Source organism: Salmo salar, chromosome ssa12, assembly GCF_905237065.1.
Source record: "Salmo salar chromosome ssa12, Ssal_v3.1, whole genome shotgun sequence".
Classification (NCBI taxonomy): Eukaryota; Metazoa; Chordata; class Actinopteri; order Salmoniformes; family Salmonidae; genus Salmo; species Salmo salar.
The window spans coordinates 65,082,758-65,097,933 of NC_059453.1; the positions used below are offsets into that span (position 1 = coordinate 65,082,758).

Here is a 15,176-nt window from a genome sequence, read left to right on the forward strand (position 1 = left end):
ACCAAAATGGTCTGAGACCAGGCTGGACAGTGGTCTGACACAATAGTTTTCCCTCTCAACAGGCGGATCAGATGGTTTCCCAATGATCTAATACCACTGTCATCTGTATGTGTGTAAATGGGTTAAGAGTCAGTCTGTCGGAGTCTCCTGGCAGATTTCAGTTCTGATGCGGATTGTATCTAACATTGAGAGGGCACTTCAGACTTATGATGATGGGTCTTTATCTACTTTGTGTGTACTTGTTAAGTGATGAGTTCATATTGATGGGGGTTAAATAAACAGATTGCACCAGTGCCATTTAATAATGTGGTCAAACCAGTGGTGTAGAGTTAGATGCCTGAAATCCTGTGACCCTAGACTTGGTGAAAGTCCACCTAGTTTTTAATCTGACAGCTGTGTCTGTATTCTGACCCGTGTGTGTTCTCCCTGTCAGCTACCTGAATGACCTGGAGAGGATAGCCAAAGCAGACTACATCCCCACACAGCAGGACGTGCTGCGGACCAGAGTGAAGACCACTGGCATTGTGGAGACACACTTCACCTTCAAAGACCTACACTTTAAGTGAGTGGACCACTGACTTCCCTGGTGTGTGTGCGCTTGTGTGTCAGTGCACCAGTTCCCTATTGTGAATCAAAGGTTCCTCCTTCATATTCTGATATGTATTGTTCTAGCAGAAAGCAGGGGTTTTAGTTTCTGTTTGTTGATAGTGAATGTGAGATGGGTAACCTGATCCTGCCTCATAAGTTAGCTTCAGGATCTGGTTCATTTTGAACCCGCTGCCCGCACCGCTGCCCAAACGCAAAGGAACCTCTGTTTCTTTCCTCTGTCTTTGTTCTTCACTCCAAGGCACCATCTTGTCTGGTTGTTACTTTGAAAAGGCCATTTCCAGCTGACCGATCTGGTCTGGTTCTCTGTGTGTGTCAGTTTGTGTGTGTGGTGGGGACGTTGTGTGAAAAACCGATGGACTGGCCGGTTACATGGCTGTTTGCAGGCTGGTTTATGTGTGCAGTGGCTTCCGAAATCCATGTTCATTTGAATGTGGGAATAGTCTACATACATAGACATCTATTTGTACACCACCAACAACCCCACACAAATAGCATGCCCTGCAGCAGTGATAGCTAGGGTTTAGCTGGGCTGATGGAATCAGGCTACACTGAGTGATATTAGAGCTGATAAGAGCCCTGTGGAGGTGAGCACCACTCATTACAGCCCTATGTGTTGGCAGGCTTACACAGCCTACTAACACATAGCATAGCAGCATTCCATTACATATGAAATTCACCCAAATATCAGCAGAATTCTAGCAGGGCTGACAGTACAAAAAATAATCTGACAGTCTGTCCGGTATCTGCCAAACAAGACTTCCATGCCACTGTCTCTACATTTCCTCCTATTCTCTGTTTTCAAACGCAACCTCCCTTGTGGTGATGATTAAACGGGCACCACAGCCGAGACTGGCACTTCCACAGCGGGCGTCTTCTCATTTCGCCCATGGGCCTGGTCGGTTTGCTATGTCCTCATGAAGAAGTCATGCGGAGATCCATCGTGGCAACAAACAAACAAACAAACCCAGATCCGCTCCCTCAGCCCCATCTGCCCTGTAACCACGGAAACTGCACTGTACAAAAGGTGCTATGAGTACAGAGAGACCCTCAGGCCTCCCTTCTCTGGGCCAAGCCTGGTTTAATGGAATGTGGGGGCTCCTCCAGGAATGTCACATCATCATGGTGCTTCCCTCTCATTGGTGTAATTATGGATCCCAATACAGAGGACATGAATGGCCCTTTAGAAAACCTCTGTTTCCAGACCCAATAGAGTGGATAGGTGTAAAAACACATTGGGGAAATCCCCTAAGCCCATGAATCTGTGGAGCCAGCACCATATTGTTTACACCTATCCACTTCTTCACAATCTGCACACATCAAATGAGATACAGGGTTAGACTAGAGGTTGTTCTGGGAGTTGGGGCTGGGCATACAGTACAGTACCACTAGTAAACAGCAGTAAAAGGGTGTCCCTCACTGGCTGCTTGTGTCCCTACAGAATGTTTGACGTGGGTGGTCAGCGTTCCGAGAGGAAGAAGTGGATCCACTGCTTTGAGGGAGTCACAGCCATCATCTTCTGTGTGGCCATGAGTGCCTACGATCTGGTGCTGGCTGAGGATGAGGAGATGGTGAGGAGGCAGGAGACTGCTTTAAGTACCACTGACTGGATCTCTCTTATCCCTTTTAATGCAGTTTTATTTCTAAAGGAAATGACCTCACATTCATTTTGAGTTGTCTTGATCAACTGGAATGAAATAACGTTCTGTTTTCATTCTCTCCTTCTCCCTTTTAGAACCGTATGCACGAGAGCATGAAGCTGTTTGACTCCATCTGCAACAACAAGTGGTTCACAGAGACCTCCATCATCCTGTTCCTCAACAAGAAGGATCTGTTTGAGGAGAAGATCACCCACAGCCCCCTGACCATCTGCTTCCCAGAGTACTCTGGTAAGACCACAACACAACTTGGAATCCCCTGAATGTTCCATGTTCTCTTGTAGTTGGCAGTGCTTTACGCTGAAAGTCTCATGTCAGGCTTGGAGGTGTCGTTTTTACCAGTAAAATGAGTCTAGTGGCAAGATGTGTAGCTCAACAACCCCATGAATCCCATCAGTAGAGAAGATCACCTTCTCCACCTGATACTAGTTTTCTCCTGACGCCTACAGACTCAGTAGCACAACCATTCTAATTCTATGGACACAACAATCCTCTTAACCTCCTCTCCTATGCCCAGGTCCCAACAAATTTGAGGAGGCGCAGGCCTACATCCAGACCAAGTTTGAGGACCTGAACAAGAAGAAGGACACCAAGGAGATCTACAGCCACTTCACCCAAGCCACCGACACCAAGAACGTTCAGTTTGTCTTTGACGCCGTCACCGACGTCATCATCAAGAACAACCTGAAGGACTGTGGTCTCTTCTAGAGCCTGAGGAATAATCAAGGTCAGCTTTTACATATGTACAATAGAGCACACACTGGGATCTGTTCATAAATGCACAGAAATCAGCTAGTTAATGTGTTTTGAATAAAACTTCAAGGTTAACTTTGGATGCATTAACCTCTCCCTCTCTCTGTGTTCCCTCCGATTACTTGAACAGCTCTGACTATAAGGAAGTTTGGAAGAAAAACGTTGTGAAGGAATGCACTGGCCAACCACGATTTCTGCTTTGCTCTGCTTTTTTTAAAGGCACCTAAGAGACTGAGAACTCGGAGCGCATTGCAGAATTTCAACAATTGCTGATCCAGTTGCTCGTATTAACTCTTTGGCCTAAGACCACAAATCAAACATTTGTTATTGTTTTTTTTTTCTTAGTTTATTTTCAATTATTAGAGGCATTGGAAAAGGTTTTTATATAACTGCGTTCATTTTACTTTAGAAAATCTGATGTGCAGTGCAAATTCTATTAAACTTTTAATTGCATAAAGCTTATTTTGTAAAAGAACATGCATGGATAAAGATTATGAATGGAAAAAGGAAGTGCTTTTTTATCACGTTTACATATGTTCCTCATTCATAGCCAAACCGCATATTTTTCCTGCATGTCTCGAGATGGCAAATATATTAGCTCTGTAATCTGCACAGAATATCTTAACATTCCTTTTACAAAATCTAAATAAAAATATTAAAAAGTAAAACAAAAAAACCTTCACAACCAGGGGAGGAATGGCAAAATTTTTAACTGTATGTACCTAACATTATTTTTTATAATACCAATTCCATGTCTTTTGCAGTATGTTTGTGCCTTCACTTAAGTTTACAGCCGATTCATAGATATGCTTTTATCAGTACTGTTTGACCGACTGTATGCCTACATTTTTCTTCCATTTTTCTCACACCATCTTAATGATAAATAGTGATTGAGGAAAGACAAAATCTAATTGGGAAAAGGTTAGTTTTTTGGTCAATATTAAAATGCTTTGAAAGTCTTATATAATGATTTAATTTAAATAAAAATAAAGATCACCTGATTTACTTGCTCTTGTGTTTTCCTACACATTGTTTAGGTAATTTTCACATACTAATGGACATGTTTTTCATAGAACACAACAGAATTTCATTCAAATCAGGTTAGAGCTGTTGGTGTAATAAAACCAAAACAAACTGTTATTCCACAAGTCAGACAAAACAACGTACACTACATGACCAAAATAAAATGTTGTTTATAAATCATGGGCGTTAATATGGAGTTGGTCCCCTCCTTTGCTGCTATAACAGCCTCCACTCTTCTGGGACGGCATTCCACTAGATGTTGAAACATTGCTGTGGGGACTTGCTTCCATTCAGCCATGAGCCATTAGTGAGGTTCGGCACTGATGTTGGGCGATTAGGCCTGGCTCACAGTCGGCGTTCCAATTCATCCCAAAGGTGTTTGATGGAGTTGAGGTCAGCGCTCTGTGCTGGCCAGTCAAGTTCTTCCACACCGATCTCAAAAAATAATTTCTGTATGAACCTCGCTTTGTGCATGGGGGCATTGTCATGCTGAAACAAACTGTTGCCACAAATTTGGAAGCACAGAATCGTCTAGAATGTCATTGTATGCTGTAGCGAATATTTCTCTTCACTTTAACTAATGGGCCTAGCCCGAACCATGAAAACAGCCCCAGATCATTATTCCTCTTCCACCAATCTTTACAGTTGGCACTATGCATTGGAGCAGGTAGAGTTCTGGCATCCGCCAAACCCAGATTTGTCCGTCGGACTGCCAGATAATGAAGAGTGAATCGTCACTCCAGAGAACGGGTTTCCACTGCCCCAGAGTTTAAATGTGGTGGGCTTTACACCAATCCAGCCGACGCTTGGCATAATGCATGGGGATTTTATACTTTTGTGTGCAGCTGCTCGGCCATGGAACCTCATTTCATGAAGCTCCCGACAAACAGTTATTGTGCTGATGTTGCTTCCAGAGGCAGTTTGGAACTCAGTAATGAGTGTTGCAACCGAGGATTGACGATTTTTAAGTGCTTCAGCATTCAGCGGTCCTGTTCTGTGAGCTTGTGTGGTCTACCACTTTGCGGCTGTGCCGTTGTTGCTCCTAGATGTTTCCACTTTACAATAACAGTACTTACACTTGACTGGGGCAGCTCTAGCAGGGGAGAAATTTGATGAACTGAGTTGTTGGAAAGGTGGCATCCTATGACAGTGCCACATTATAAGTCACTTAACTCTTCTGTAAGGCCATGTTACTGCCAATGTTTGTCTATGGGCATTGCATGGCTGTGTGCTAGATTTTATACACCAATCAGCAACGGGTGTGGACACCCCTTCAAATCTACTCATTTAAAGGGGTGTCCACATACTTTTGTGTATATATATAAGGTATACTGTTGATACTGAACTACATGAGTACACACAGGAATAGTTATTAAGGAATAGCCTCCAACACAGCATGTCAGCATGATTATGTATTAAATAGTACCTTTTAAAATATCACTCTTACAAACTTCAAATCGACCTGTAATTGAAATCACAATTATGCTAAAATGCCTGATTGCGTACATATGAATCCACATCATATGAATCAACATCATATGAATCCTCTTCAGCTACAGATGGTATAAACTGCACATAAATCAGTGCAGGTTGTTGATGGTAAGACTGGACGTCCCCTACAACCAACGCCGTTCACCAGTGGAAGAGTTGAACAGGTAACTGCGCCCTGAAACTAACAAAAAACATGTTTTCAAATTACTTCTCACATTTTAGGCCTGAAAACCTCAAAACATTGGATTAATTCATATGTTTTGATAAATTCCAGAAGATGATTAGCTTAATATGAATATTGGAACATTTTGAAAGTGGTTTGTAAGCCCAGCTCTTACCTGGATCTTGTGCCTTCCCATCAAACCTCTGAGAGAACAGAAATTACCAGTTAAATCTCTATTAAGCCTGGACCTCATGCTGACTGTAAGCCATAGTTTTCCATAGGCAATTGACGCCTACCATCAGGTCGTCTTGTATGCTGACTTTAGACAGACTGAGGGTGCCATCTAGTGAGGCCTTGGAGAAACACATTCAAAGGTAAACCCATGCTGTTTCACATATTTATTCTCAGCAGGATGCAATTGGAAACCATTGATCCAAACTTGCCTGGTCATTTTCACTGGCCCCATTTTGACTCACTTCTGTGTTCATTTTGCCGATCTCTTCCCTGCTCAGATAACATATTACACAGTACGTTGTGAGTTAGTGGTAAAACGTTTATAACAATAATGGCTTATAATTCAAAACGTGGATCTCTAATGGCACTCACGTCTTATTGGATGGAGGTTCAGGCTCATCTTTTGGTCCCCAACCATAGACGCTGCAGGCATAAACATACAGTTCTTATTATGGACTGTTACAATAACCTAACCCCTGCTGCTTCCATGGGAGAGCATGTTGTCAACTCTACAGTCAGCGGATTAACTGAACAGAGGACGTCAAGGACCAGAGTTATGCAACCTTGTTCGACATCCTCACTTCAGACTTATTTTTATCTATTTTATAGAGAGTCTAGAGCGAGAGAGTTGGGCATAGGTGGTCAGTGTGTGCGGGGGGGAATTCACCGGCTCAGAATGGCCCAGATGAGCAGACTTGTGACCAGCAGGAGCAGGACGCCGGTAACCGTCACCACAACAACAAACCAAGGCTCTGGATCCCAGTAGTCTGACATCACAGTGACCACCTGGGGCGGTTTAGCCTGGAGGAGGGACAGCAAAGAGAGGATACAGTCTCTTATGGGTCTCCTGTTGTAAAAGGTTTTCCTTCATATACAGTGGTGTGTACCATGTCTCTACAAGGCTGATCTTACTGTAGTAGTGGTGGTGGTAGTAGTAGTAGTAGGAACAGTAGTGGTCCAGGGAACTACGTAGATGTAGGCCACAGCCTCGGTGTGATACCTGCCATCGGACACAGAGATGGTGACTTCAAACATGGTGCGGTCATAAACCCCATCCACCACGTAGGAGAACACATTTTTGGAGACGAGACTCAAACCGGTCATCAGAAACCGGTCCACTGCAGCACCTGTCATGAATGAAATCACACGTGCTCAGACATGCAAACATACTTTTGATTAACAACAAATCTTTAGCTGACTTAGCCTAACAGTGTGGTGGGGAATATTGGTGTAAACTGAAACATACACTCAGTTACACACACACTGTGTACCGTTAGTGATGGTAGCTGTTAGTCTGTCGCTGTCTGCATCAGCGCAGCTGAGTGAGAGGATGGGGAGTTTATTAGACAAGGTGGAGAAGATGGTGGACTCATAGGAGATAGGGTCACACACTGGAGCATTATCATTCACGTTCTGACAGAGAAGAGACAGGATGGAATGGATACACAGTCATTAGTTTTCACAATTTACATCCAAAACCATTTTTAATCTATTGTATTATATGGATAAATGTCTGAAAGTATGTACTCTGTTATCCTGTACTAGATACATGTACAATGGTGCTTTAGCTCTCTGTCCATTCCTCACCTCCACTTGTACGGTGATGTCCACTGTTCTTCTCTTGCGGTTGGTACGGTCCATATCCTGGTCATAATCCTCAGCCTGAACCCCCACTACATACACCTGCTGCTCCTCAAAGTCCAGCTCTCCGCCCAGATACAGCTCCCCTGGAGAGAGAGATGCAACATATTTATGGATGTTAAATGTTAACTAAGAATGTTAAGCTGATCCCTGTGTGCTCAGCTGTAGCCTCACCTCCCTCAGGGTCAATAGTGAACATGGCGTCTCCTGTAGTGATTGAGTAGCGGATGTTGTCAAAGGGCCAGTCTGTGTCTCTGGCCACCACCGTCCCCACTGCCGTACCAGGCCTGGTGCCCTCTGGGACACTGAAGAACAAAGTCTGAAACACTGGATCATGTTCATTGACTGGGGTCACACTGACCAGCACACGCACCTGGGCTGGATACGGAGAGAAACGGTGTTACACTGCCATCCTATAACTTCGAAGTAAACTGCCACATATATTAGATGATGGTGTACTGTGTATATGACACACACAGGGAACCACACAAAGTAAACTGACATGTGAGAGGAGGGGTGCCTGTGTCCGTAGCCAAGATGGTGGCCTCATACTGGAAGTTATTGGTGGCCATCTCAGCAGAGTCGTAGTTCAGAGTGTTGTTAACCTGGCAGAAAGATTCAGGGCTCAATTCAACCCGTAGATCTGAAGACAGGCTTCATAGCACGATTGTCAATTAAAGGCGGTCGCGGAGACTGCATTCACCGTAACCGCTGCGTATGTCGGCTCAATCGGGAAATTACCTTTAAATGTGATATTCTGCCATACAGATTGAATCGAGCCCTCACTTTATCAAGATATACACTCGAATAGTAATAGTACATCAAATATTGTGCATTGTTAAATCATTATCATGGTTACCAGGAGCTGTCCATCTTTGAGGCGGAATTTGAGTAGTGATAATCTGTTATCGACGAGCGTGAGAGACACACTCTGGTTACTGATGTCAATGTCAACACAGGTCAGTGAGCCCAGGCTGCTGCCCACCTCAGTGCTCTCTGACACCTCCAGCCTGCAACACAACAGGACACACAGTCTGTGTTCAATCTGGCAAACTTCTGGTCTATTTGCGTTTCCAAAACCATTTACAGAAAAGGTGAAATTATTGAACTGTTTAAATTCAATTAGATTATTAGACTACATTTCTATAAACATCTGTTTTATTTGAGCTAATATGTATAGGAATAATTAACGTCACACACTGCATAAGCACCTTATTCCAGACCCAAATGGGATTTCTCTGCACTGATTAAAAGCAGTAATTCAGACCCAGTTCCTCTGTCCAATAATACATATCATCATTCATAATTAGGCTGTAGTCGGATAGGAATAATGATGGTGGGTATGAAGTAGGTCATACAGACTGGGTGGTCATTCATTTGTAGTGAAGGAGACTGCATCCTAATGAACACTGTACACCCCTATATCATCTCTATGCTACCCCCCCCCATCCCCCCTCCCTGAATCAGCCTTTGCTTTGGGACACTGCGGTCTGGACCCTGGTTCTAGGAGTTATTGTCATGGTTACGTAACGTGGTCATGGAAAACTCCTGGCCATAGACATGACTTAATGTAATCTATCAAAAATATACATAAGGAATATAAGGCTGATTTTAGTCAGGTGCCCAGTGATCCAGTAGAGTCCTGTTACTTACACAAACACTGAGGGGGAGCAGAAGGGTGGGAACTCATTGACATCCAAAACGTTGACCGTGACAGTGGCGGTAGCGGAGCGTTCCACTGCCACGCTGTAGGCTCTGACCAATAGAACACTGTGGGCCAGGGCCCGCTCCGCCTCCAGGTCCAGGTTATAGGCTGTTCTGATGATACCGTCCTCTGATGGGATAAGAGACAGGAAGAGAGACAGTTCAACACTTCGGGGGCGAATTCTTCACTGTTAGCAGATGTATTAATCGACCGAATGACACTGTATAAACTGTATACAGTAGATTACCGTAGAATGCACAGTAAAATACCATACATTTGTTTTACAGCACATTGTAAGACCTTTATGTAATTTCAACAGTAAAATACTGTAAAATGCACAGTAAAACACCATAAATGTGTTTAAAGTATTAATTATGGTGCTTTGTGGGAAAATGCAGGCGAGCAACGAGTCTCTGGCTCATTAACATATTAAGCTGTGCCTTGTAAGAGGCTATATTTGTTGCACCCATGAGTGAGAATGCTGTACCACCACAGAATAAAGTAAAATACTGTATTTTTGGAATTCTACAAACCATGTCCTGAAATTTTACAGTAACCAATTGCTGCCAGTAATTTACTGTAATTCAGAATACAATATCATACCTAATTTTTGGAGCGCCAAAAACCTTTTGAACACAAGTGGGTGCATGGTATTGTTGTTTCTCACTTATTAACATATTTTGAGGCTATATTTGTTGCACCAGTTAGTGAGAGTCCTGTACCAATTTAAGTGACATTTAGTAGTAGTTTCCTAACAATTAAATGTGTATAGGAAACAGATTCACTGATGTCGAGGATTTACGCAAAGAAAATTGAGTTTCACGTTGAAATCTCAAATGATGATTCAGCCATTTATGCATAGAGGATATTATAAAAACATTGATTTCCATCACATATTATTGGTGAGATAAGAATTAGAAAAACCGAACCTCTACCAATCTTGAAATGAGGATAATTTTTCACAAAAGTGTAGAATACATCAGGGATGGTGAGGTTAGCTCTGACGATAGCTACAATATCCTCGGGTCCTTGGTTCTCAAAGATGGACACATTCTGGGAAACAAGACTGACAAGAGATCTGGGTTAACCACACGTTTAACACTTAAATCTGATAAACACAATATTGTATCATAAACCGTATAAATGAAACCTCTTAGGACTGTGAGTGATAGATAAACATTAAGAAGGCAAGGCATCATTCCGTTGAACTCACAGCAGATCCAGAGGAAGGTTGTAGACTTTCAGCACCTTGATCCTGACTGTCCCAGTACAGTTAGCCCCCTGTTTGTCTCTCACAACCACAGACAGCATCAACTCCTGTTCAACAGCGTCACACGAGGAGGAAATCATTCTGATAAAACAAACTTCTTAAACATGTCTTTATACATAAAGGTATACATAATATCACACCCTCACCCTTGGCCCTGTGTGGTAATCAAATGGTTGGCTTGAGATGATGCTGCCGCCTGCACTGACGTGGAACTGTCCTTTGGAGGAGTTGGGCAAGACCTGACTGATAGAGAACTGCAGCACAAACCAGAACAGGTATCAACACTCGGTCTAAACCTATACTAAATAGGATTAGGCAATGTATTGGTACAGTAATACAGTTGAGATCAGAAAGTAATGAGGAGGTAGTGTGTTTATTACAGAGAGTGTGTCATTGCGGTCTGCGTCGGAGGCCAGGACAGTGTAGAGGGTCACAGGAACAGGAAGGTTCTCTGGGACATGAACCTCAACTCCTGTACACAAACACTCATCAGACCATCTACTCATTACAACGTCCCTCAACAATACACTGAGCTTATAACATAGTAATAACATCGTAATAAACATGTACTAGCCTTGTAAACAGTGTATAAATGTATGTGTAGTGGTTGAGGTGAGGTTGTGTTACCAGGCAGCTGGAACAGAGGTTCACACTGTGGCGTGTTGTTCTCATCCACCACGCTGATATGGAAGGTCTGCTCTACACTGCCTGATGAGGTGACCAGGCCCAGACGAACACTCACCATGCTGGCCTTCTCATAGTCCAGAGAACCGTTCAACACTATCTACACATGTACACAATATTAGATGCAAAACATTTATCTTTACTAATGTCTCATTTGTTCATGTGTAGAACAGAGGTTACGGTTGAACTGGGATCTGGACATAACCCTAGGGTTATGGTTGAACTGGGATCTGGACATAACCCTAGGGTTATGGTTGAACTGGGATCTGGACATAACCCTAGGGTTATGGTTGAACTGGGATCTGGACATAACCCTAGGGTTATGGTTGAACTGGGATGTGGACATAACCCTAGGGTTATGGTTGAACTGGGATCTGGACATAACCCTAGGGTTATGGTTGAACTGGGATCTGGACATAACCCTAGGGTTATGGTTGTGGATTAGGGTTGTAGTTGTAGTTGAGGCTAGGGTTATGGTTGAACTGGGATGTGGACATGAAGCTAGGGTTATGGTTGAACTGGGATGTGGACATGAAGCTAGGGTTAGGGTTGAGACTAGGGTTGAGCCGGGCTGTGGACATGAAGCTGGGGTTAGGTTAGAAAGTAAAAAAAATGTTTACGTCTTCATCAATATAAAAAGCAGATGACAATAAAGATACCTGAGAACTGATATTTGACTAAATTGTCTGTTCCGACCTGGACATTGAAGAACCCAGAGACGTTAGTAGGGTTGACGATGGGCGTCTCAAACACTGCTAACTCTGGGTTGACAGAGAGGATGTTGACTGTGGGGAGAAGACTGGAGCTCTGCACCTGAAACTCCACCACCACACTCCTGGGACGGGTGCTCTCCGATACAGACACAGAGGCAGGGAGGCCTATGAACCCTACAGGGAGCCACAGCATAGTCCACGCTGCTCTAAAATCTAAACAGAACATTCAGAGCTCCTGTCCAAATCAAATCACATTGTATTTATCACATCTGTCAAATACAACTGGTGTAGACTTTACAGTGAAATACTTGTTTACTAACCTTTCCCAATTATGCAGAGTTTGAAAGATAATACAAAATTAAACAGTAAGTTACACAAGGAGTTAAATAAAATACACAATAATTGAGCTAAATACAGGGTGTACCAGTACCAGAATACACCACTGCACTGAATAGAAATGTGTAGTGTAGTAGGGCATAGCTAATGATATACTGGCATATTATACATGGTGTAATAGACTACTGTACAGGGAGAAAGAGCGAGACGGGGATTAATAAATTATATTTATTCAACGGTATTAGAAATACAAGATGAATGGCTTTAGCACAGCACAGTATTGCACTGGGGAGCACTGCAGACACACAGTTAGACACAAACTCCTTTACTGACAACAAACACAGGTAACTCACCAGTCGCTATGGAAACACACGCTCCTTTGGACCATGAACAGCACAGAATAAGATGAATTAATAAGAGCACTTGATCGATTTGGTTGCAAGCATTTGAAGTGTATCTCATCAGACTTTTGACTTCACGACATTGTACAACTGTGGCAGTATAAAATCAGGTTCCATGGTACATCTCCACTACATATACAAAATGTAATAGTCTCAACTTGTTTCAGAAGTACTATTTTCAATTGATAGAGAAAGGTGGGCTTTTAGTTATGATGTCCATCTACAGCTTGTCCATCGGAATAGATTCATGAAGACACTTCCACATTTTCACCAGCCCGGGTACCCATTCCTCGATACTTTGATACTTCAATACTTCCAACTGACGCAAAATGTAAGATGGCGTCGACAGAGAGGGCTATGTCCTTTTACAAGCATTTCGCTACACTCGCAATAACATCTGCTAACCACGTGTATGTGACCAATAAAATTTGATTTCAAAGATGTATGTTATAGATAGTTCTTAATGAACTCACCGGTCAAAATGTGAAGCTGTAAAAAAGATGTTAGGAGCAGTGGACAGAGGAGATTGTAGACACCCATAGTTGGAGGTTAAATCTGGTGTTGTTAACTGGGAAAGCTGATTATCTGGACTGTGTAGAACTGGGAAGACCTAGTAGAGCTAGTCAGCCCTGGTTACCAAACAAACATACCCCTCCTCAGATGTAAAGTACATGACCATATCAACTCTGCCTGGTCTTGACACATTTATGATCCTAAAGTCAAGATGAACTGATAACATGTTGTATTGAGTAAAGAGACTGGGCAACACATGAAAACTCCATAGCAACACATGTATACTGACTGACACATTAGATATGCTTTGTAAACCAAGCAGGGAGAAGGAAATGCCTGGATGTTCCTAAAATGAATTCACATTTCAATCCGTCATAATGCAGTAATGGTCAAAAACACACTCAAAGAGGCACAGTGTAATTACTTAGGCCTAATGCAAGTAGATAAAACCAGACATAATTGATCCAAAATGCATGGGCAGAGGCATTTACAGCTGCTATTATGTACATAGAAAGGTTTATCATTGAGGTGTGCAGTTGTTAATGGACAGAGGCATTATTCAATTATGAAGAGGGACCCTTTTATAGAAAGCAGAGGCCCTTTCACAAAAACACACAAAAGACCCTAAAAGCAAAGATGGGAACATCTTGTGAATTACTTAATTCACATTGACACAATAATACACATGCCACATCATTATAAAATCAGCCCCATGGGCACTATAAAGATGTCAGTGAGGAAGCTGGGGCTGGTTTTAGTAGGCTACATTAGAAGTAGGCCTACTTAGTAAAACACCATTACCGGACAGAGTTGTCAGGCATCTGGAGAACGAGGTTATATATTTGATTTTGCACTGTATGGGAAAATATGTATGGACTAAATAAACTACTCACGTCCCCCCCAAAAAACAACAAGTTGTAGAAACAGGTTGAGACATGCCATGTGTGATGCATTACACAGTCTGGTCACATCATGGTTGATGAGATGTGTACATCTGAATAGTAGACTATCAAATGCAGATTTGTCCAATTAACAATGAACCAAAAATGTACATCGCTCACCTTAACACTGACATGAATAACAATACATTACAAGAATGTTGCAAATGGGTACTGAAGACACATTGACTGTCGATGATAATCTCCTGCTCAGTGGCATTCTGTACAGTACAGCATCTATCTCACTAGATGGCGACATATGTGGACCTATACAATTCTATTCCTGTGGCAACCTTCAAGTGCTATAATTTTCAAATATTTCATTCATCTGTCATTTCAGTAATGATTTCTGTACAATATACTTAAAGGGGCAATCTGCAGTTGCTACATTCATTGCTACGTAAATTAATTACATGTGCCCATTGATTCTTGAAGAATATAGCTTAGAAATTCTTCATGAGCTTAGTGCAACCGTTGTACCCCATCAGAACCCAAAATATAAGCTTGTTTTACTCCAATGTTTGTAAACAAAGGACATGTAAACTAACACTATATAGCCTGAAAACATGGTTAAAACTATCATTTGAATATCATGGATGGTCAGTCCTTGCATAGCTCTGTCTATGAATTTGAGAGAGGTTACATTTCTCCAGCCCCATCCCTTAGCTTTTTACTGAAACAGGGGCATGGAAAATTATTTGTTATTGTTTCAACTTGGAGCTTTAAAGCACTTACATGTATGGTATTTAATGTACTTATACTGTAGATGCCATTCTGCTGGAGTCTCCACAATATAGGGCAAATTTGAAAATGTTTTCAGGTCTGATTTCATTTTGACCAGTCCGTTTGCTGGCATACCGTAAAATATTTGCAATCCTTCAAGTAAAAATCATCAGCAAGAGCACAATGCAGCCTCACATATTTTAAAGATTTAACTGTTTCCCATTTGGATTGCTGGTTCCTCAAGGTTCTCCCAGAGACTAATCCTTGTGACTAATTGAACTCATGTGACCTCAGAGACCAACCTGGACTCAGGCATAGATGTAA

The 15,176-nt window shown here is 42.4% G+C and overlaps 2 protein-coding genes across 6 annotated transcripts in view; one reads left to right on the forward strand and one right to left on the reverse strand.

Annotated features, from left to right (window-relative positions):
* Positions 1-4,022, forward strand: part of gnai2 (guanine nucleotide binding protein (G protein), alpha inhibiting activity polypeptide 2) — a 108,020-nt gene extending 103,998 nt beyond the window's left edge. For 4 of the 5 annotated variants that reach the window (XM_014132737.2, XM_045690444.1, XM_045690445.1 and 1 more), the window contains 5 exons: positions 434-562; positions 2,048-2,177; positions 2,342-2,495; positions 2,782-2,991; positions 3,148-4,022. In XM_014132737.2, coding sequence (XP_013988212.1) covers positions 434-562; positions 2,048-2,177; positions 2,342-2,495; positions 2,782-2,972 — 604 coding nt within the window. In that variant the 3' untranslated portion in view covers positions 2,973-2,991; positions 3,148-4,022. The remainder of the gene's footprint in view (positions 1-433; positions 563-2,047; positions 2,178-2,341; positions 2,496-2,781; positions 2,992-3,147) is intronic. The other variant, NM_001142715.1, reaches the window with a different exon arrangement.
* A 2,016-nt stretch (positions 4,023-6,038) lies between these two features.
* On the reverse strand, positions 6,039-10,470 carry LOC106565604 (cadherin-related family member 4). Its single transcript, XM_045692130.1, has 12 exons — positions 10,453-10,470; positions 10,204-10,327; positions 9,223-9,403; positions 8,429-8,579; positions 8,072-8,174; positions 7,744-7,947; positions 7,516-7,655; positions 7,200-7,341; positions 6,841-7,055; positions 6,596-6,729; positions 6,301-6,351; positions 6,039-6,198 (listed from the first exon to the last, which is right to left on the reverse strand). The coding sequence occupies exons 1-12, from the start codon at positions 10,468-10,470 to the stop codon at positions 6,099-6,101; spliced, it is 1,563 nt and encodes a 520-aa protein (XP_045548086.1). The 3' UTR covers positions 6,039-6,098.
* Between the last annotated feature and the right edge of the window lie 4,706 nt (positions 10,471-15,176).